This window comes from Phalacrocorax carbo, chromosome 27 (genome assembly GCF_963921805.1).
Source record: "Phalacrocorax carbo chromosome 27, bPhaCar2.1, whole genome shotgun sequence".
Lineage (NCBI taxonomy): Eukaryota > Metazoa > Chordata > Aves > Suliformes > Phalacrocoracidae > Phalacrocorax > Phalacrocorax carbo.
This window is the reverse complement of record NC_087539.1, coordinates 1,461,477-1,484,432: the sequence shown is the minus strand read 5'-3', so window position 1 is coordinate 1,484,432 and position 22,956 is coordinate 1,461,477. Positions and strand designations below refer to the sequence as shown.

The window sequence follows — 22,956 nt, the reverse complement described above, 5'->3', positions numbered from 1 at the left end:
GGGGAGCCCTGGCGACTGGATCCGAGCCAGGGCTGAGCACCCATTTTGCACAGGAAGGATGCAGCCACAAGCTCACACAAGCTCACCTCCTCTTCCTCCCCACACCCCACTGCCCACCACTCGCAGGTTCCAGCCCACCCCTCGGCTACCTGCCTTTAAGCCTTGGTGCCTGGTGCCTTGCTGCTATCAGTTATCACCTGGGGCTAATTGTCAGCTCCTCACCCATCCCACAGCCCTCAGCTGGCCACCCCGCCTCTCCTGGCAGGAATTAACACAACCCTCACGCGGCTCCCCGAAAAATAGCGCGGAAATGCTCGTGCTCCCCACGCCGCACTCGACTCCAAGGATGCAGCTGCATCCTTCCTGGCGGGGGGCCAGTGGCAAGGAAGTTTCCTCCAACCACTCGCCTCCTCCCCAGCTCCCGCGGCAAAGGGTCCCAGGGCGTTCAGGGGCCTCGCCAGCCCCCCGAGGCCCCCAGGAAATCCCCTTTCCAGCCAGTGTGGCTTGGAGATGCAGAGCCACTTCACTGGGGTTTCTTGTGCGGTGGAAAGCAAGGGCTTGCAAGTACGTCCATGCGTGCATCCGCTCTGGCCTGAAACCCCATCCCTCCCTGCGTGCAGCCTTGCCACTGCTGGTGGATTTACTGTCAATAAAACCACTGCAGAGAATGACTTCTCATCTAAAATTAAAAAAAAAAAAAAAAAAAGGAGGGGCAGGGAGGAAAAAAAAGCCTTTTTAAATGTCCTTATCCTTTATCCAAGCAGCACATCCTTCTCCGGGTTTCTATCAGGAGCCCTAATGGAGAGACGGCTATCAGCAGGCTGCTGTCGTCCAGGCAAGGAGCAATGCCGACGCGCTGCAGAGTGGAGCGGGGAAGGGAAAGGCAGAGCTGGTGCCAACTGGAAACGCTAACACCGCTCTTCTGGCCTTGCAGCCGCATTCCCAAGCGCTTGCCGGGTCGCCCCTGTGCCCAGTGGTGAGCAGGGAGGGGGCACTGGCGTCCCTGAGCCCCATCTCTGTCCCCCGCAGGTGTCCCGCTGCACAACCCTGGGTTCCTGCTCCAACAAGGAACGGGCAAGGACCGAGTTTGGGAGAGGATGCTCAAAAAAAGGACCAAACCAAGCGTGTCCAAGACACTGGGTTGGGGGACAAGGTACATATGCCTGACCCTGCTGTACCCCAAACCGCCCATGCCCCTGTTAGGCACAGTTCAGGCAGGGATGGCGCACTGGGAAGGCACCTTTGGGCAGGGACACAGCTTGTCGGAATGACCCCGGGGTCTGCCTGTCCCTTTCCAACATCACGCTTGTAAAGGATATTGAAACACTCTTTTCCATTTGACTGCAGTCGCCTTACCGGGAGCAGCGGGCAGGCTGCAGCCTCTGCTCGCCGTGCTGCTGCCAGGCGCAGGTCTGCAGCGGGGTGCACGTCCCCCGGCGCGGCTCGGGTGACGAGGGCACCCTGCCCTCCAGCGCAGTCACGGGGAGCAGATGGAGGTGAAGCAGGGCGGGAGGTGCAGCGGTGCTGGGGGGAGGCTGGGCAGCCCTGGGCAACCCTCTTGCTCTGCCCTGGGAGGAGGGGAGCACCCAGTGCCTCATGCACGGGGAGTGGGGAGCACCCCGGGGACAACGGCAACTTTCTGATGACTCTGTAAATGGCAGAAGGTGAATAGTTGGGAAAGGGGCAGCACGACTTGCGCGGGGCAGAGGCAGGAGCCCCGCGCCTCCAGCAGCATCTTGTCCCCACCGGGGTGAGCATCGTGCTGGGCAGCCAGGCATGGGGCTGCACCCGGCGAGCCCGGGACAGACGCGTGGGACGCGGCAGAGCCCCGCTGCCACCCCGAGCAGGCGTCCAGAAAGGGCTGGAAGGTGCCCCTCTTCAATCCTCCCGTAAAGGACCAACCCAAGTGTGTCTGAGCACCTGCCCTGGCACTGGGGCCACCCGTGGGTGAAGCCTGCGAGGGCAGTGGAGGCCGTGGCAGGGAGAGCCGGGTGAGGGCTGCACAGGGGGCTTGGTGGGGGGGGCTCTGGCGGAGCAAGGAGCTGGAGCATCGCTGGCAGGCGCGGGGGGATGGGAGCGGCACACGCACGCACACACACACACATTACCCACATGCACACGCCAGCAGCACCAACAGCCCCTGCCAGCAGCCTGCAGTCGCTGGTGCGCCCCGCTCCTCCGCCTCTCCCTCCTCCTCCTCCTCCTCCTCCTCCTCCTTCTCCTCCTCCTCCTCGCTGCCCACCGGCCTGCGGCACCCCTCCGCGGCCTCCGGCCCCACCAGCGCACAATGACTTCATGCGGATTATGCATCTGAAGAAATCACCAGCTCCCAGATAGCCACAGGGGGAGGTATCCATGTGTTTGGCAGGGAAGCAGCCTCCTGCTCTCCTTCCTTCTCCCCTTCTTTTCTCCTCGCACCCGGCAGCTGCCTCCTCTCCGGCGATGGTCGCCTCCAGTCCCCCCGCACGGCGCTGAGCGAGGCCCCAGCGCATCCCCGCTCCCACGCTTGCACCAAGGTACCGCCGAGGCTATTTTTATTCCCCCCCTTCTTTTCCGGTTCTCCCGCTGCTGCCGGGCTCGGTGCCTCTCGCACCCTCCGTGCCTGCACGTCTCCCGCTCCCGTCTTCCCACCCAACAGCGAGAGGTGGAGGGAGGCTCGTCCCAGCCCCGGCACCCGCGTCGCAGCGGCAGCCGCCGTCGCGAGGCAGAGCGAGCCCAGCTCCGGCCGCGGCCGCCAGCCCTGATTCCAGGTTTGCATCCTCGATTCCTTCATCTATTTGTCGATGCGCCGGTGCCATTTGGGGGAGGCGGAGGGGGACCGGGGAGGGGGGAAGGTGGGAGGGGTGGATACAGCGGGGTGCTGGGGGGGGGTATGGCACCCCAGTCGTGCCATGGGATGGGGAGGGCAGAGAGGAGGTGGGAGGGGAAGAAATGCAGGAGGCTGTACCCAAATAAATATATATATATATGCACACACACACGTATGTGTGTGTATAGACACAGGCCTGGGGGGGAAGAGCAGGGCACAGCAAAGCATCTGCCCCACGCGAGGGCTGCCGGGTGCACCCCCAGCATCCCTGCGTGGGGATGCCATGGGCCAGGCAGCGGCAGCACCCACAAGGCCACCACGGCACCGAAAACCCACAGGCTCCCTTCTTGGCAGAGTGGCCACCCCGGGGTGCTGGCACGGACCATGATGGACCTGAAGGTGGACGAGGAGGAGGTGGACAGCGGGCAGCCGGTGAGCATCCAGGCCTTCGCCAGCAGCTCCACCCTCCACGGGCTCTCGCACATCTTCTCATACGAGCGGCTGTCGCTGAAGCGCGTGGTCTGGGCGCTGTGCTTCCTGGGCTCACTGGCGCTGCTCGCCCTCGTCTGCACCAACCGCATCCAGTACTACTTCCTCTACCCCCACGTCACCAAGCTGGACGAGGTGGCGGCCACCAGGCTCACCTTCCCCGCCGTCACCTTCTGCAACCTCAACGAGTTTCGTTTCAGCCGGGTGACCAAGAACGACCTGTACCACGCCGGCGAGCTCCTTGCTCTGCTCAATAACAGGTGGGTGCTGGCGCTTTGAGGTGGCCCCAGGTGATGTCTCCGTGTCCAGGGCAGGCCACCACGCGTGGCGCCGGCCCCACAGCACGTGGGGCAGCGAGTGCTGGAGAAGTGCACTCCATGACTGGCGTGGGTGGCATCTCCTTAGGCTCCGTGAGGAAGCGGATCCTGAGTTAGTTCAGCTCTGCAGCTGGATGTGGCCAGTGCACGGCAACGCCGGCAGCTGAGAGCTGCTTCTGGGTGCGTGGGTCCCATGCTGGGCTGCCCTGGATGGATCCGCACGCATGGCTCCCGTCCCCAGCGTGCAGCACTTGCAGCAAGGGCAGGGCCACCCTGGGATGCCTGCGGGGCAGATCCAGCACCCATGGCTCCAAAACCATGTCCTGGGTGCCTGACATGTGCAGCGAGGCCGGGGATGCCTCCCTGCTGAGCATCACCCATGAACCAGGACCTGAGGTCCGTGCCATTCCTTGGGCTGTAGGACTCTGCGGTGGCAGGGTTCAGAGGGAAGGCCCTCGCCCGCCCTCCCCAGCACATCAGCCCATCCCCATGGCTGTAGCATCTCCTTGGTACTGCCAAGCCACTGCCGTGAGCCTGGTGCCAGCAGCAAGGCGCGCTCCCTGCCCGTGCCGTTTGCCAAGGGGCTTCACCGCTGCCCCAGCTCGCGCTGCAGGGAGGGGTTTGCAGCCACGAGAGCAGGGGCTGAGACCCAGCACACTCAGCCCACGTCCCAGCGAGGCCACTGCTGCAGCTGAGATGCCACCAAAGGCACAGGGCAGTCAGATGTGCTGGCCTCAACCGGGGCTGGTGCCGCAGGACCAGCTCTGGGGCAAGTGGGATGGGTTTGGCACGTGGCTGCAGCCGCTGCCCAGCTTCCCCTCGCCCATCGCCCTGCCGCCTCTCACGTGCCTCTGGGTCACTTTGTGCCATTGAATGCTCTGAAAATGCCACGTGCCAAGTGCCTGGGACTTTGATGAACCTGCGCCGGGGTCAGGGCAGAAGTAGCTCGTGTGAAACCCAAATGGCTTTCGCCAGCAGGAGAAGCCACCACAGTCAGGTCTGAGCTTCTGCCTGCTCTTTTCCCTAAGATACGAGATCCCAGACACCCAGACTGCCGACGAGAAGCAGCTGGAAATCCTGCAGGACAAGGCAAACTTCCGAAACTTCAAGCCCAAACCTTTCAATATGCTGGAGTTTTATGACCGAGCTGGCCACGACATCCGGGAGATGCTGCTGTCCTGCTTCTTCCGTGGGGAGCAATGCACCCCTGAAGACTTCAAAGTGGTGAGTGCCCCCACAGCCCCAGCCCAGTGCTGTGTTTCCCCCGTGCGAGGTGTTTGTCCGCCTGTAGCCGCTCGTGCCTCCTTCCAGCTTGGGAAGGACTGGCAGCATCTTCATTAAGGGGATGCCAGGGGATGCTGCTGGGTTTTAGAGGTACAGGTGCTCCCCAGGAGCGCTTCTGCTTGGCGCGGCTGTACAGGGTGCTCCCACGTAGGCAAAGCTCCCCGGGATCACCCAGCAAAGCAGGGTTGTGGATGCTGGGCTGGAAACCTCATGCTGGAAACTGCTGTGCGGCGAGGAGGCACCAGTGGAAAAGCAGGGAGAGCCGCGGCAATGGCCGGCGGGGACCCAAGGGAGCCCTGCAGTCCCTCAGGGCAAGCAGGTCCTGGTGACACGGCACGGCGTTGTGCCCCACCACGGAGGTTGCGTCTCACGCTGGTGCACGGATCCGGCGCACAATAAAGCCTTTATCCCCCTGTGGCTGCCTCTCCCCCATCCAGCTGGGAATTAAACAGTGCCGGCTATTCGGGTGCTGCCTAATAAATTCGGCAGCCAGGGTGGCTGTTCCCGAGCTGGCTCCAGCATGGAGCGTGCGGCTCCGCGCTCTTCGGGGTCCCTGTCCTCGTCCCCAGCCTAGGGATGTCCCACTCGCGTCCCATGCCGAGCAAGGATGAAGCTGCCGAGCATGCCAAGGCACCGGCTGGGCATCCGCGGAGCTGCTGCCCAGGTCCCAGCACAATTCGGGTGATTTTAATCATCTGCAGTTAAATTCCTTTGACAGGCTCTTTACATAGAGCAGTTCTCTGTTGTCAACCGTCAAGCATTTTATTTGTTAAATGGAGGCAAGTTTCAGCCTGGAGGGGGCTGGATCCTCTCCAGTGGGGCTGGCGAGCGGGGCCGGGTCCCAGCCTGCGTGTGGCCACCGGCTGGTTTCAACGCCGGGCTCGTCCCAGTGCGTGGTTGTGTTCTCTGCGCTGAAGCATCCTAGGGGACCCTCATCCCGGCCCCCTACCTTCATCTGTTGGGGTCCAAAGACCCTGCTTGCTGCAGCCAGCAAAAGCAAAATAGACTCGCAGCTGGTTTGTTATTCCTGCCTGGATTATTCCTTGCAAGCAGGTTGGGATGATTTAATGGATTTGATTAGAAAAAGCTGGCTCTGTGCTATATTTATGTTGCTCTTCGGATTCCTCTTGCAGTCTTGCACAGGCAGGTCTGTGTGTGGCAGGGCTGGGGATGGTGCTGCCCGCGCGCGGGGTCCCAGCAGCCGCCCCGTCTCGCTCAGCTGTTTAGGAAACCTTTGCCCCACCCCTGCGTGGGGGTCCCAGGGCTTGCAGAAGCTTTTAGAGGGCTTTGTTTGACAGGTTAATTCCTGCCGCTTTGCTGCTGCCTCCTCCCAGCTCGGACCGCATCCACCCAGGCTGAACCATGCTCGGTGCTGCTCTGGGCCCGGGGGCACTGGTCAGGGCTGGGGGGTGCCAGGGACCATCACCCAGCAGCGCACCATCATCCCCCAAGCCTGCGCCGCCCCAGCGGGGGTCCCACCACCCCGCGCAGGGGCTGCGTTCACCTCTGCGTTTCGGGATGCCCCTTGCACCACCCAGGCTAGCGGGATGCCCCGAGCAGGTGTTTTGCAGCCAGCGCTGCCCCTTTCCTCCCGCTGACATGGAGGAGAAACTGTGTCCAGAGAGGGGCCTTCCCACGGAGGATTTTTGGGCTGCCCAGAGCCCACAGGATGGGGGGAGCTGCCTGCAGGCAGGCAGGGATGCCTGGCGGTCCTCTCCCTGTGCCTGTCCCCGTTGTAGCCGTTTAACTTCAGTGCCGTGGCCAGTGGGGAGAGCTGGGGGGCCGGTGGGGAGAGCTGGGGGATGAGTGGCCGCCCGGGCGATGCTGGCTGCATGCTGATGCCGGCCAGCACAGGAGGCAACGGGAAGAGCCGCGGCTCTGCCGCCAGCGCCGAGGCCCCGCCAAGCCACGGCTGCCGTGTTATCTGGCCCTGGCAGAGGGGAGGGCTGGGGGGAGACGCGGCAAATGCAAATGAGGGGCTGCCATAACCAAAATATCTGGGTGTCAATAAGGCATCGGGGGCTGCCTCCTGCCCGCATGCCCCCTTGCACTGCCGGACAGCGGGAGAGCATCGCCGGGGGGCAGCCGCAGCAGCCCAGGGCCCCTCCCAGTGCTGGGAGCACTTCCCATGTGCCCCCTGTGACGCACCCACCCACGAGCATCCCAGGGGGGCTGTGGGCTGGGTCTCAGCCCCAGCGCACAGCCTCACCCCGCAGCCAGGACAGGATTCCCCAGCACGCAGGGCTCGTGCTGGATGCCGTGGGGAAGCCCATCCTGGGATTGTACAGGCTTTTCCCACCCCTCCTTCATCCTGCGCCGTCACCAGGCCCACGTCAGGGGGTCCCTGGCATTGTTCATTCCCCTCCACCTCCACCCACCCTGGCCAGCGCACCACTGGGGCTGGGTGCTCCCCAGCAGCAGCCATGTGCAGGATGCAGGGATGCTCCAGGGACAGAGGTGGAGCTGACTGCGCTTGGCCTCATCCTGTGCGGGGGATTGAACCCTCTAATATGACCCGGGGGAAGCAATTGGCCCACCCCAGCTCTGCCCGGGCTCCTCACAGCCCCTCCAGCACCACGGAGGGGGCTGGCATCCACCGAAGCTCCCCTGCTGCAGCAGTCCAGGATGGCAGGAGGATGCACAGGGAGGTGAAGCCATATCCTCTCCCCAGCCCCAAAATCCTGGCACGGCCTTAAAGCCCGGAGGGGCAAACACAAGGCTGAGGGGCAAGTCCTGACGTGGGCTGAGGATGTCCCCATCACCGAGGCTGTGCCCAGCACCTCACCCCCACGGGGCCACGCGTGGAGTGGGCAGGGGGCGGCCGCCCAGTTCCCCTTTGCGGGTAAGGGGGAATTGCCCTCACTGTCGCCTCCGTTTCGGGGCTGCGCTCCCCGACGTGCTCGTTAGCAGCAGAGATCAATGTTTCACACGTGCTACTTCATTATTTATAAGCTCCTCTGCAGGAGCGCATGGCCACCGGCTCGCAGCTTGCATTCCCTCTTCTTCCCCACACCCGCAAAGGGGCCCCGGAGCCCTGCTCAGCCCCCGTGGATCTGCTCCTTGCCCAGCAAGGGAAAGGACCAGGAGTCCCGTCTCTGGGCTCTAAACCCCATTTTCTTTCCATCCCAGGGAAAAAGGAGAAACCCAGGGGGTAAGCTTCCTCTCCATGCCCCAGTGTGGCCCATGGGATGGGAATTGGGCCTGCCGCGTGTAAAACCAGCATTAAACCTCGGGGCAGTGCCCGTGCTCGCGAAGCCCCTTTTCGGGGGCCAGCGCAGCCGGGGCTGATGTGAGCAGCCGTGCCTGGCGCAGTGCAATGTGCATTCGCAGCTCTTCCTTCTCACACCCCGCGAGCCCGTCCTGGGGCAGAGCCACGTCCCCAACCCCTCGTCACCGTCCCGCTTCAGGGCACTGGGGCTGAGCCTGGCATGGGAGCTGGGAGCCCTGGGGCAGAGCGCACGGGACATCCTTGATAAACTGCAGAGGATTAAGACCTCTGGACCATTTCCATGAGGCTCCAGGGCTGAGCTGGCACTAGGGAGAATTGAGTTTGACATGGAGATCATGCAGCTGCCTTTTGCATTGGATTCTGCATCCTCTGCTGTGGAAATATTGAGTGCGTGGAGGAAGAGCAAGGGAGAGAACAGGAAAGGTCGGGAGCATCCCCGGCAAACCCCAACCACATTCCTCCTCTCCTCCTTCCTCCCATCCCTGGAGCGATGCAGGAGCTGCTGGGATGGAGAATGGATCCAGCGGCATCTTATTGTGCCTCACTGCACCCTGCTGAGCCTCCCCACCGCCCTTCTGAGCCCCACTGGACCCACCAGACCCTGCTGTGGCCCTCTGCACCCTGCTAAACCCCAATTCATCCCCCTCTGCACCCCTCTGAACCCCCTGCTTCGCCCACCTCACTCCAGCTGGTGCGCGTTGGGGGTCAGCTCCTGCCACCCCACGAGCGCCGTGGCTTTTCCTCCTGCAAAGAGAACGCTCGTGTCGTTCAAACCTGCCCTGTTGGCGGGTGCCAGGGTGGCCTCCAGCACCTATGGGAGCTCTGAGGGAGGGGTGCAAGGGGCACGCTCAGGCTGCTGGCCTCAGGGTACTCAACCAGGGGATGCTGCTGGTCTTCCTGGTCTACCTCGCCCCCACGGGACCCGTGCCCCAGCACCCACCGGGGGAGCCTGGAGTGGGGCCCACAGCACCCCACAGCCCCGTGTGGAGCTGCAGCAGTGACAAGCCCAGGAGCCCCACAGCGAGCAGAGCTCCCCTGCGGCGCAGCGTTAGTGGATAATCATAGAGCCTGAGTGAAAAGCATCTCCAACACAGCTGGAGAGACCGGGCGCAGGAATTACTGATACCCAGATATTTCCTGGAGCTTTAGACAGTTAATAAACAAACCGCATGGGCCCATCCGGCTCTGGAAAAACAACTTGGGGACCACGCGTGGGCAGCAGGGACGGCCGCCGGCCCCAGACAGCATCGTCCTGGTTTGAGGCCAGTCCCCAGTGGCACACCGAGCCCTGGCACCTCCCGCCACGGTGCCCAGCGGAGACGGCACGTTTATATATTCTGTAAGACATGCAAGTGATTTATGTAAATCATTTTTTAAAGCAGCACACGGGCTCCTAAATAACTTATAAGCATTTGAAACTGCTCGCATGTATCCGTTATTTCGGAGCAGCAATTCACCTCCGGCATCCTGGCGCTTCTCCCCGGGGCCCGGCCGTACCATCCCCGCCTGCATCCTCTGCAGATTCCCGACCGGGCTCCCCCTCCGCATCGGCCTCTCTCTGCTGTTGAACAGCAGCATTGTTTGACCCCAGAGGTTGCATCGTTTTCCAGACAAACAAAGCAAACCCAGCGGGACACGGGCTGCCTGGCGTACAATAATTGGAGGTGACGGAGCAGAGGCGTAGCCACGCACGGGACCACAGCCTGGACAGGACCACAACCATCTGCTGTTAGTGACTCGGCTCTCCTGGGAAGCACGGCGAGTCGGGAGCACCCCGACTCTGTCTGCTCGTCTGCAGCTCGGAGGCTTTCGAGTATCATGGTATTTTGCTCAAAGCAAATCATCCAGAAAGCAGCCGCGAGCTGTTTAGCCCTCAGGCGCGGAGCAGAGGCGCCAGCGAGCGTTGCTCCTCTGCCGCCTCCTTTCCCCAGCTTCATCCAAACTTTTCCAGTCACAGCCACTCACGGGGTGCAGCCTGGAGGACTGGGGATCCCTCCGCTGCTTGTGGCGTGGCTCACCCCACGCTGCCGCTAACGTGGAGAGAGCAACTCTTGTTCAAAGCCAGTCGCATTTCACAGTCATTCTGCAGCAGAACAGCGATGCCATGGTGCCACCCCGGCACCGTTGCTGCACGGGAGCGGTGCCGCTGAACCCGCCGCGATCTTGGCCAAGCCGGCGCAGGAGAGGGTCAGGAAGAAGCAGGCCGAGGCCATTGGCACAGGGCAGGGCACGGCGGGAGGCTGTTGCGTGCCTGTGCCTCACAGCTGCTTCATTAGCAGCTCTGCAACAGAGCAGGTAAATCATTTAGCGCCTCAAACCTCTAAGCACTGAACAACATCGCTCCCACCCTCCCCGGAGGGCGATAAGGGAAGGAGAAGGATCTGCAGGATCAGGATCAGGCCCAGGCGGGGGTCATTTAGTCGCTGGCCGTGCCCAGGGGCGATGTCCAGCCTCAGCAGCAACCGGCGGTGGCCAGAGCCGCGGTGCACAGCAGCACAAGAGCTCGGAGTGCCTCAGATGCACCTGAAGCCATTCCTGCCCCTCTTGCGATGCCTTTGCACACCAAGAATCATTAACAAATGAATTATTAATTATTATTAATAAGCTTTAATAGCATCTGTGGCTGCTGGAAGAGATGAGGAGGCTTTTGAGTGCTATCTGGCCGCTCTGGGGGCAAGGATGTCACAGCTGCAGCCGGGGTGCCCTGGGCACGTGTGCCCCACGGATGCCGGCCCCCAGCGGAGCCACAGGCTGGAAATGCAGCCCCAGACCACCACTGGCATATGGTATTTGTCCAAATTGTTCCCCCTCAACTTCCCTTCGGTCCTTATCCACGACCCAGCCGAGCAGCAGCGAGGCACATGGCGCCTTTGCCACCTGTGGGTATTTCAAAGCATCTGCCCAGGAAACCTCCTGGTGCCGTTTTCCGTCTCTCCCCACAAAGGCAAGTGGGGAGAAGCCGGGACAGAGGGGGCCTGGTCCCCCAAGTGTGTGGAGTTGCGCAGGAGGCAGAGATCTCCACAGGGAGATCTGGGAAATTAACTGTCTTGTGGCCTTTTGCCTTGGTTTTAATTTATCTGGCTTTTTATAGACACCTTTGTTTTATCGCCTGCAGAGCATTTGGCCGGAGCCGGGGCTCTCTAAGCAGCAGGCATCACTGCAATTCCTGCAACAGCCATGACTCAAGCAGCTCCTCACCATCGCAGGCTCTTATTTATTTATACAGGCCCCGACACTTGGATATTATAACCTCTTATTTATTTCTTTGGACTTGGTGTTTTTTTGCTGTATGGAGTGTTTGGTGCATTTGCATCCAGGCTCTTACCAGAAGGGCCGGGAAGGGGCGCAGGACAGCGCTGGGGCAGTGCTTCCCACGCCCCCTCCCATATCAGGGATTTTAAGCCCCCTGCTCCTCGCTCTCCCAGCAGCCTCGTGGCCCAGCAAAGCAACAGGGAGACCCAGCCAGAGCAGCCGCGCGCCGGGGCTGCACAACCACCCTGCTTGGATTAGATTAGATTTGAAAACCGTGATGCGTGCAGAGCCCGAGCGAGCAAACACAGCAAGAAAACCAGATAGGAATACAGTTTTTTTTCTCCCCCCTGCCAATAAAACCATCGGCTTGAATCCGCTTGCACAAACCGTCTAAGCAATTGTGAAGGATGTCGGAAAAAATTGCAACCTGCTTATGGGTAATTCGCGATCGGCAGAAAACACGGAGAGGCACTGGGATAAGTGTCCACACAGAATAATCCCAGCCGCCTGGGAATTAGCGGCACCTCGGCAGCGCCCTCCGCATCCCGGCGGGGCAGGAGCCGGCACAGCCCCGGTGACCCCCTCCATGGCACAAAGGGACGCCACCAACGGGAAGATCGCCCACAAAGCTCTCAGCGTTACAAACTGTTTCAATTATAGGAGCGTAAATAGAGCCCTGGGAAGAAGGATAAGGTGGCTGTGGGAGCTGTCACAGCGGAGGCACGGCAAAGGGCCTGGCCGCAGGTACGCGTCCAGCCGCCCGCGGAGGCGCAGGGGGGCCCGGCTGAGCCCCCCCGGAGACCCTGAGCCACTGAGGCTGCAGGTGGCCTCTGTGCCCCAGGGCAGCAGCACCAGCACCCGGCTGGGCTGCCTGGGAAGCATTCAGCAGCGGCAGTGCTGGCCCAGGGAAGCTTTGAAAGATTAATGGAATTTAAATGGAAGCGTTTGGAGAGGAGATAAGGCTCATCTGATATGAAATCATATGGAACAACGGGAGCCAGGGAGGCCCCGGGTCCATAATGAAGTCCACTTAGCGCATTACTCACCATAATGTGCTTTTTATTAAAGTCCTGTGCTGCAGATGCTGGGTCTGCAGCCCATAACCCGGGGCAGGTTGGCGCGGGCACCTGGAGCACCCGGTGCCTCCACGCCGAGCCCTGCCACCAAAAGCCTCTGGGGTGCAACGCGCCAGCCCTGAACAGTCCCAAAAAGGGACCTTTGGTTTCCCATCGCCGTCACGAGCCAGGGACGGGGCTCCTGCATCACCCTCTGCCGCGGCATCACCAGTCCCCGTGGCTGGGGCTGGGCTGCCTGGGCCCGCAGGGACGGGGTGGAGAGGAGGCGGAGGTGGGGAATAATACAGAGGAAAAAACTCCTTTTTAATCATCAATTTTTCTGCATTAGAATGTGACATGCTAATCCACTGTGAAGCGTCTAATCTGGGGGATAAAGGGCCGGATAACACAAGCTGCACCCGGCTTGGCTGGTGGAGCAAGCAGAGGCAAGGTGACAGCATCTGATAAGGGGCAGCAGGATTAGTCCCAGCAGAGATCCCGGCCGCCCGGGCAATCCCACCTTGCTTGGCTGCCCCGACTCTGCCTCTCACCAGGGTCGGGGGGGGGATCTCAGCCGCAGAGCTGTCCTAAAGCAGCTCATCCTGGCCAGAGCAGCAACGGAGGCACCGCAGGTGCCACCACCATCATCTTGGCAGCTCAGGGAGCTGCAAAGCACCTTCGTGGTCCGTGGCACCTTGCAAACCTGATTTTTCTCCCCTCCAATGCAATGCACCCAGCTGCACCGTGGGAGCAGGACAGCCCAGCTGCACGGTGCCCATCTGCCCCACCAAATACCCGTCCCCCAAATCCCGCTCCTGGCTGCTGTGGGGCTTCACCCCATCTCACCCCTTCGCACCAGCCACCTCCGGCCTCCCGGCACCCCAAGGGATGATGCTGACAGCTCAGCCCCGGCTCCACCAGTCCCTGGCAGGGATGGGCAGTGCCCCGTTACAAAACTGAGCGGGTCCAGCTCCCAGGGCGCATTCTGCAACAGCCTCCCCGGGGCTGGGCTGCCACTTGCAGGCCTGGGATAACAGAGCTTGCAATGTTGTTTTCTCCTCGCCTCCTCGGGGATTGGTTTATCTCTATGAATAACTCCATCCCAGCTTTGATCTCCTCTGCCATTAAAGCGTGACAGGCTGTGAAATGTGCTGTTGCTGCCGTCAAATCCCCCTCCCGCTTCCCCCCCGCCGCCTCCGTGCTCCCCCGCTCCAGGGAACCTCCTTTCCCAGGCCCATGACGAGCTGCAAAGCAGCAAGCGGGGCCGAACTGCCCCAGGACAGTGGCCAAACACTACTCCGGAGGCAGGAAAAACCAGGCTCCTTCCACCATCCCGCATCCCTTGCTGTGGCAGGGAGGAGGGCATCGAGCATCCCTGGTCCCCAGCGGTGGGTCAGGATGTGGCGGCATCATCCCAGCACGCGCCACCACGGGGGCTGATGTCACGGCTAATTATAGCATCCCCCGTCCCTCTCCCCCACCAAAGCTTTACCTGAGAGAGGGTAAAAATAACTCCTGGCAAGGGAGGAGCTGGAACGAGCCCAAGGACTCCTCCAGCATCTCCAAAACTTGCACAAACCAGGACGGCACCCCGCTGCGTGCAATACGGGGACACGGCCACAGTTTGTCCCCAGTCGTGGAGTCAGGACACGCTCCCCTGAGTGATGGTGCCACCGTGCTCCTGGCTGCGACCATCCCCGGTCACCTTCACCCCAGCTCGAGTGTCAGCTCTGAGACCGGCGGTGGTAACTGGAGCCAGGGCAGTGCTCGTCCGCACCGCCCCGCACCGCCGCCGGGAACCAGCCCTGGCACTCTCCGCAAGCTGTTTAAGCCAAGCAAGGCAGGTTAACGGTCCCAGCCGATGATGGAGTGTTTTCATTACAGCATCTCCCTCTCCCTACTGCAATTGCTCCCAAGAAGACACATTAAACCTCCCCACGCCACGGCATCGGATCAGCCCCTCACTTGCACCATCAGAGACTGTCCCACAGGGCCCCGGGCAGCACCGCTCACCTGTCACTGCCCTGAGAGGGCTAAACAAACCCCTTCAGGCTCCTCTTCCATTTCTCTTCTTCTCCTTTTCCTCGTACAGACATTGCACTCCCTGTCCCAGAGCTGGGGAACACCAGAAATCCCACCCTGACCTCAGCCAGCTCAGAGCAGCTCCCTGCCAAACCCATCCTCCAGCGCCGGTCTGCTTGCGCCCACAGGGCTGAGCCAGGCCTACGCCCCAAACCCCCTCCCAGCTGAAGCCCTGAAGCCTTTATCCCCCAGCCCTGCCCATGGTGCAGCTGCAGCTTGTCTCCATCGAAGGCAACAGGCTGGGAAGTGACCTGGTCCCCATAGCATGGTGACTCCCCGCCTCCCTGATCCCGTTTCCCAGGATCAGTTTCCAGCTCAGACTCTCTGGGTTGCTCCCAAAAAGCACGACCTTGCTCTCAGCTTTATGAAATTTCATCCTGTGGCTCTGGTACTCGTCCCCAAGGTCATCCTCCTTTTCTCCCAGGTGCTGACAGCGTCCCCAGCTTTGTGGCAACCGCTCGGGTCCCTCTTAGGGCCCAGTGTCCCACAAGGGCCCCGCTGGGAATATTGAGCTTGGGGAGCCCCAGGACAGCCCCTCGAGGGACAACCTGCTGTCACGTCATCGGTCGCCATCTCGGCTGAGCCTGCCCTGGCGGGGCTCCCCAGTGCACGCCTTGCCCGTTACCTCGGCGTCACTTGCTCGGGAAAAGCAGATAACTTTGCACTGGTATCACATCAGATTTGTGCAAGTTTCCTGGTTGCATTTGTTCACCTGGTTTGGTGGTGCCCGTGTCCGCGAGCCAGGATGTGCTTAGGGACGGGGGGGCCCCGCAGTGCCCGTGGGGAAGGAGGCACAGCAGCAGAACTGGTGGGCTGGGCGTGCTCATCGCACCCGAGCATCGGTCAAAACCTCCCGTCCAGCTCTTGTGCATCAAAGCGCTGCTGTATTTAGATGCTCCCCTTCCCCTTGGGCCAGCGATGGCGGCTGCGGTGCTGGGATGGGGCTGGAGATTGGTCTGTGGTCGCATCGGATGCTTTTATGAAGTGCTGAGTGCAGGAAAAAAGCAAACCGCAAGAAGGGGCTGTGCTGCTGCAGGACTGCAGGGAGGAGACGCCTTTGCTCCCGGCAGCCAGCCCGGCCGCCGGCCCCAACCCACCACCCCACGTCGGGGCTGCCTCCCCAGGACCCCCAGCCCCAGCCGGCTCAGCAGCACGAGGCCCGAACGCCATCCCCCAGGGGAAGCGGTGGCTCCTCGTGCCCCGTGGGCATCCAGAGCATGAGGTGATGCCGCTATGCACCGGCTGGGCTCTGCAGGAGGAATCATCACCCGAACCATAGCACTGCCCAAATCCTGCCGAAAACAGCCCTGGCTTGGAGGAGGACGGAGCTCGCGCCGCTCGGGCATCGCCTTCGCCGGCTGCTCCCGTGCACATGCTGCTGCCCCGCGGCACGGGGAGGTGAGCCCGCAGGAATCGCTGCTGCCAGGGCAGGATGAGCACCGCGACAGCCTGGGGACACCACAGCGTCCCTCCACCCTCGCTGGCACCTCCCGGGCGGGCGCTGCAGCAGGACAGCGTCACAGGCATTTTGGGAAAACCTCTGGCTCCAGCTGCCCTGACGAAGAGCCCAGAGAGCCCGGCAGGCATATGGTGGCTCTGGAAACAGCCTGGCAGCCGGCGGGGAGGGCCTGGCTGGAGCAGCCGGCCGGGCTGGCAGGGCCACGCTGCCCCGCCGCGGGGATGGCGGACGCGGTGTGGGTACGCGGCTCGGCGGGTGCCTGCGCACACCCGTGCACACCCGTGTTCGCGGGACCCGGCAGCCCCTCAGGCACCCCAGGAGGCACCGGGAGCTCCCAACGGTTTGGTGGAGCCGTCGATGAGTCTGCTTCGTCCTGCAAGCCGCAGCCAGCCGGTCCCGGGGGACCTGGGGAGTCCGCAGAACCGCCCCTCGCTCCTCCTCTCCTCCTCCCTGCTCCTGATATACCCTCCTCTCTCCGTCCCCTCTGAGCATCCCTCTGCTCCTCTCCCTTGCTCCCGCTCACCTCTCTCTCCTTTTCCCTTCTATTTCTCTTCTCTGAACTTGCCCTTTCCGCCTTCCCTGATCTCCCCCAGCCCCTCTCACCCACACCCTGAGGAACCAACCCACCACTGAAGACCCCCAGGCTGTGGCAGGGACGGGGCCAGGACCCCCACGCCAGAGCCAGGACCCCCACGCCGGAGCCAGGACCCCCACGCTGCAGCAGGGACCCCCACTCTGGGCAATGCCTCTCCAGATATTCTGCACCATCTCCTTCTCCAGCGAGGAAGGACCACGAGATGCTGCAGCCACCAGGAGGGAAGAGGATGGAGCAGACGTGTTCCTGTACGGGCAGGAGGAGGATGAAGAGGAGGAGGAGGACACTGGAGCAGCCACGGACTTCGTGGCCTTTGCCAGCAGCTGCACGCTGCACGGGCTGAGCCACATCTTCGTGGAGGGCAGCCTGGGCGCTCGGCAGGCACTCTGGGCGCTGGCCTTCCTCCTCTCCCTCTCCGTCTTCCTCTACCAGGTGGCCGACCGCATCGTCTACTACCTGGAGTACCACCACATCACGCTGCTCAGCGAGGAGGACAGCCCCGAGATGACCTTCCCCGCTGTCACCTTCTGCAACATCAACCGTGTGCGGGTCTCGCAGCTCAGCCACGAGGACCTGCTCTACCTGGGCCCCCTGATCGACTACGAGCCTGGGATGGAGCTGGGCTTTGCCCCGGCCCGGCCCAGCCCCGGGGATGAGGACGAGCCCCTAAATTTATACGTGTTTTTAAACCGCACTTGCCACCAGCTGGAGGACATGCTGCTGAGCTGCAGCTACCGGGGCGAGCAGTGCGGCCCCAGCGACTTCGTGGCGGTGAGTAGCCCCAAGGTGGCCAGGCACGGGGAGCAGCTCCGGCCGGCGCCGTGTCGGATCAGGCACGGCGGGTGACGCTGTCCCTGCCAGCTCGCTCAGGGACAGGCTGATATTTCAGCCCCATCCACCGGCACCTGGGTGTCTCGCTGGAGTTGGGGGCGGCAGCGGCCGTGCGGAGACCCGCTGGCAGGACGCAGGGAGCAGCCCCAGGGCTGTGCTTGCAGGGCAGGTGCCTGGCACCTCCGTCCCGGCGTCACCACCGCCGTGGGGCACCGTGAGCTCTGCAGCCCGCTGGCCTCACATGCCCCTTGCCCAGGCTGGCAGCAGCTCCGTGGCGTGGAGACAGGCCATCTGCCGGAGGTGGTAGCTGGAACGGCCGAGGAGGGATGGGGGGAGGCTCAGGATCTCGTCCAGCCCCATCCTCTGCAGGGACAGAGGAGGGCTTGGAGGAGGTGCTCGTGCAGGTGTAGGGCTGAGTGCCGCCATCTCGGGGAGCTGGGGCTGTCGGGGGCTCTGTGGGGTCGAGGTGCTGTAAATCTGCAAAGTCTCCTCCGAGTCCATGCCATCCCTGGGCATCGGTGGGGAACGTCTCCTCCTCTACCGGGGCAAAGACAGGCAGTTCCAACAGTGAGAGGCACCCTGTAGGGCAGGAGCCCGGGTTGGATCGTACCCCCCAGCTGGGGATGGCTGTGCTTTGGGGCCAGTGATGCCCTCCCGGCTCCATGCTGTGGTGCCGGCAGCAGTTCGGTGCCGGCAGAGGGGCCCCAGCCTCAGCCCCGTGTCCTCTCCTGCAGGTCTTCACCCGCTATGGGAAGTGCTACACGTTCAACGCGGGGCAGGACGGGAAGCCCCGGCTCATCACCATGAAGGGGGGAACCGGCAACGGCCTGGAGATCATGCTGGACATTCAGCAGGACGAGTATCTGCCAGTGTGGGGGGAAACAGGTAACCCACTGCCCCAGCGGCTCTGCCAGCGGGTCCGCTCGGTCACCAGCAGCTCCCGGGGACCTTCCCAGCCCCTTCCCAGCTCCCCACCCCACAGGTACACGTCCCTCAGGCTCCCTCCTCTTCCCTCCTTCCATTTCTCATCACTTTGGGTCTTTTTCTTTCCTTTTTCTTCCCTGTCTTTGCTCTTCGCCATGGCAACTCCCCATCGGTTTAGACAAGCAACCATCGCTTGTTTATAAATAGAGGCAAACACTTTCCCTGCCACTGTCCCCGGGTGCTGGAGCAGGAGGGTCAGAGGCGGAGGGGACAAGGACATGGTGTAGCAAATGGATGGATGGATGGATGGACACGTGAACAAATGAATTTGCCCAGGGGAAGGGTGGGAGACAGATGTTTTGGTCCCTCTCGCAGCAGGGCTCGGCACAGCTCTGCAGAGTGGGCTACAGCCATGCTCACCCCACTTCTCTCTGCCGCAGACGAGACCTCATTCGAAGCCGGGATCAAGGTGCAGATCCACAGCCAGGACGAGCCCCCACTGATCGACCAGCTGGGCTTCGGGGTGGCACCCGGCTTCCAGACCTTTGTGTCCTGCCAGGAGCAGCGGGTAGGGACTGGGGGGGTCTGGGACGCTCCCTCCCACCCTGCAGCTAAACCTGCTGCGGGGCGCCGAGCCTCCTCCCCGTGCCGGATGGCGAGCGGGACGCGGCCCTGGGGACCGATGCAGCAAAGGTGTCTGTCCCCCCCGCCGTGCCGGAGGCCGGTGGGCTTCTGTCCTCACTCCTGGCTTCTGCTCCCTCACAGCTCATCTACCTGCCGCCTCCCTGGGGCGACTGCAAGGCCGTGGCGGGCGACTCGGAGTTTTACGACACCTACAGCATCACCGCCTGCCGCATCGACTGCGAGACCCGCTACCTGGTGGAGAACTGCAACTGCCGCATGGTGCACATGCCAGGTGAGCCTCGCGCACGGCAGGATCCGGCCCCTGCCGGGCTCCCGCCGACACAGTCCCACCGGGAAAACCCGCTTTCTCTCTCCTCCAGGCGATGCCCCTTACTGCACCCCGGAGCAGTACAAGGAGTGCGCGGATCCGGCCTTAGGTGAGGCTGCCCGGCCCTGTGGGACCGAGCGGTGGGTGGTGGGTCTCTCCATCTCTCCAGCTCCCTCTCTCCCTGGCCAGATTTCCTGGTGGAGAAGGACAACGAGTACTGCGTCTGCGAGATGCCCTGCAACGTGACCCGCTACGGCAAAGAGCTCTCCATGGTGAAGATCCCCAGCAAGGCCTCCGCCAAGTACCTGGCCAAGAAGTACAACAAGTCGGAGCAGTACATCGGGTAACGCGCTGCAGCCACAGCGATGGGGCGGCATCTTGCCCCTCCATCCCAAACCTCAGCCTGATGCTGCTTATCTCCTGCACAGGGAGAACATCCTGGTGCTGGATATCTTCTTTGAAGCCCTGAACTACGAGACGATCGAGCAGAAGAAGGCATATGAGGTGGCTGGCTTGCTGGGTGAGTGTTGGTGGCTGTGCCAGGGGTCCCGCGGCAGCACCCAGCCGGCGGCCTCCAACAAGGTGCTCTCATGTTGGCCCCGTGCATCCCTGTTCCCAAGGCAGTGGGATGTGCCGACGGTGTGGGTGCAGAGCAGGGCACCCCGCTGCCGTGGCCACGCACCAGTCACAGCAGCGACAAGTTCTGCCCTCTCTGCTCTCTCTGCCACCGAACACTGGACTCGTGCCACCCTGATGGCTTCCCTCTCCCCTGCAGGTGACATTGGAGGGCAGATGGGGCTCTTCATCGGGGCCAGTATCCTCACAGTACTGGAGCTGTTTGACTACGCGTATGAGGTGAGCGTCTCTGCCGTCCCACGGCTGCCAGGGCTCCCAGGCTATCCTGGAGAACCCAAACGCTCACGTGGGACGTGGGAGAGTCACCCGTGAGCCCCCACGGTACTGAAACCTGGCCCTCGCAGGTGATAAAGCACCGGCTGTGCCGGCGGGGCAAGTGCCGCAAGAACCACAAGAGGAACAACACGGACAAGGGCGTCGCGCTGAGCATGGACGACGTGAAACGCCATGTAAGTGCTGGGCATGCCACGGGAGCTGTTGGGCCCCTCTTGCAGCTTGGAGGCTGCCCCAGATGTGTCGTGGCGTTTTGGGAAAGGAGTAGAGACACCAGGCAGAGATGCTGTGGGGAGGAAGGACTTGCTCTTGGCAGGGGTCTGGGTGAAACCAGCGACCCCAGCATCCCGTCCATCCTTTGCCCCACAGAATCCCTGCGAAGGTATACGGGGCCACCCGGCAGGCATGACGTACGCAGCCAACATCCTACCTCATCACCCGGCCCGGGGCACCTTTGAGGACTTCACCTGCTAACCGACGTCTGGATGTACAACCTGAGCTACCAAAGCCCTCCGGAGAGCTGCCCTTCTCCCTGCGAGCGCCAGCGGAGAGACACATCTAGGGGACCTTGCTCCTCACCACGGTGGGACACGGACAAGAGCGACAGCCTCGGATTTCGGGTCAGGCGGTCGGGTCTGGTCGTGCTCGAACCCGGCGCGCCGCCCCCGCGGCAGCTGCTCCGCGCCTGCCCCGCTAGTTCAGAGACTCGAGGACGCTCCAGCCCGGCCATCCTCGCGGCGCGGGGAGCGATACGCACAGCGGGCTGGGGCACGGGCCTGCCCCGTCTCCTCCCCTCGGCTCCCCTCGGCCTTTTTAACTAGAAACCCAGAAGCCAAGAAGAAGCAGCCGTTTGGCTGCAGAGTCTCCATCCACAGCCCTGTCCGTCTGTCTGTCCATTGTCTCCATGACCATGCTGCTCCAACGCCTTGGCCGGCGCTTGCTGGGACCCCCGTGCCCGGCAGGAGGGATCATCGGGGAGCGCCACGGCACGGCCGGCAGGCAGGGCGGCGGGTTCGGCAGTCCCAGGAGAGCCTTGCTGTCCCCTGGGACCGCGGGGACCCGCAGCCCACCCTCGCCTGGGCCCTCCCGGCCACTCCATGCGCACGAAGACGGGGCACCTCCGCTTCTCTGAAACGTCTTCCTTGGCCCCCTGCCCCCGGGACGGCGGTGCCCAGCCGCTGAGCTCGCTGGCCGGCCGCGAGCACCAGAGGGGACTCGGCCGGGGGGTGCCACCGCAGCACTGAAGACCCCGACGCCTGGGCGCTCTCCCTCGGCCGCATCAGGTCGGGCGACAGCGTGGTCTCCCTGCCCGTCTCTCCTGGGCTCCGTGCAGCCTGGCCAGGCACCAGCCCTGCCCCGCAGTCCCTCCTGTCCCCCCAGGGAACCTGGGGCTACCCCGTGCGGCCCCCAGAAACAGCCATCCTCGGGGAGAAAGGCAGAAGGAAAACTCCTGGCCCCCATTTCAGCTGCAGCCACCGGCCTGGCTCAGCCGCGGCACCACGAGGGTCAGCCCCTCGGCACCGCTTCAGCCAGGAGCCCCCACACCAAAAGGGTTTGTAGGTCGAGGGACACCCCACGGCACAGGGTGCTCTGGTCCACGGGACCGCAGGCTCCCGCCCCACTGAACCCCCCGCCAGCAGCCGCCCCCGGGCACCGCGAGCCCTGGGCGTCCTCGGGGCGCCTGCCGGCTCGCTGCCCCGGGACCGCTGCTGCGCCCCTCTCGCCGGCACGCAGAGACCTGCCCCCGCAGCCGGGCTCCGGCCGGCCGGCACTGGCCGAGTCTCTGCTCCCCGGGCCTGCAAGCGCGCCCCGTTTCGCTCTAGGGCCAGTGACAGTGGCCTCCCCCAGCCCTGCCAGCCCCCAGGCCCCACACATCAAGCAAGAGCCCTCCCAGGGCTGAAGTGCTACTTATCTTTAAGAGCTTTTGCAATAAGTCTTTTTGGTAATTATTATTTCTAAACTGCAGTTTTGTTTTTATTATTGTCATTATTATTATTATTATTTGCTTCCTGACCAAAATTAGGAACTGGGGGTCAGTCCTTCGTATCCAGCAATTGCCCAAAGATGACGGGTCGGCCACATCCATAAATTTTCTTATGGATTTCTCCTGATGTTCCATTGCGTTTCATTTATTTATTTTCTTTCTTTCTCTTTCCCATTAAAGTTTTTTAAGATGGGGCTGGGATTTGACCTTGACGCTCACCTGTCGAAGCATACGCTTTTTTGTTCGTTTCTATTACGTCATCTGCATTTTATATTTCTTATATATAATATATATGACTATATATATATGTGTACATATATATATATCTCTCTATATGCATCATATCAGTGTAGATACCCATCTAGTAGCATTTAGGCCTTGTTCTTGTGCTTTTTTTTTTTTTTCTGTTACCAATCTCTGAATGCCTTCAAGTGTATAAAGTGTTGAATTCTCTCTGGTATCTGTACTATGTACACACATTTTCATAGGAAGCACAATAAGATGACAGATGCATTGTACATCAATACCTGCTACTCTTAACGATGATATAAAGAATGATATAACTCATGAGCGCTGATCCTTTCTCTCTTGCTGAGCTGCTGGAAACGCTCCCCAAGGAGGCAGTGGGGAGGCATCATCCCAGGGTGTTCGTGAAGGCATCACCGAAATCCTGGAGCCAAGACCAAACGGGGGCGGGGGAAGGGTAAAGCTTTGGTCCAGACTCCCAGTACGGTCTTTAAACGCGCACACGAGCACCAGCAACGTCAGAGAGGACGGGGAACAGG

The 22,956-nt window shown here is 62.1% G+C and overlaps 1 protein-coding gene across 3 annotated transcripts; it reads left to right on the top strand.

Annotated features, from left to right (window-relative positions):
• The first annotated feature begins 2,104 nt into the window (after positions 1-2,104).
• ASIC1 (acid sensing ion channel subunit 1) lies at positions 2,105-22,738 on the top strand. Of its 3 annotated transcripts, none has more exons than XM_064474401.1 (12): positions 2,105-2,516; positions 3,164-3,558; positions 4,644-4,839; positions 18,137-18,287; positions 18,767-18,894; positions 19,092-19,242; positions 19,331-19,387; positions 19,468-19,621; positions 19,707-19,798; positions 20,054-20,133; positions 20,259-20,363; positions 20,557-22,738. In XM_064474401.1, exons 2-12 carry the CDS (start codon positions 3,194-3,196, stop codon positions 20,659-20,661), a joined length of 1,584 nt encoding a protein of 527 aa, XP_064330471.1. In that variant the 5' UTR covers positions 2,105-2,516; positions 3,164-3,193; the 3' UTR covers positions 20,662-22,738. The 3 variants fall into 3 exon arrangements, with proteins under 3 accessions (XP_064330471.1, XP_064330470.1, XP_064330468.1); XM_064474400.1 differs by having other exon boundaries at positions 2,105-2,750; XM_064474398.1 differs by lacking the exons at positions 2,105-2,516; positions 3,164-3,558; positions 4,644-4,839 and adding an exon at positions 16,511-17,342.
• The last annotated feature ends 218 nt before the right edge of the window (positions 22,739-22,956 follow it).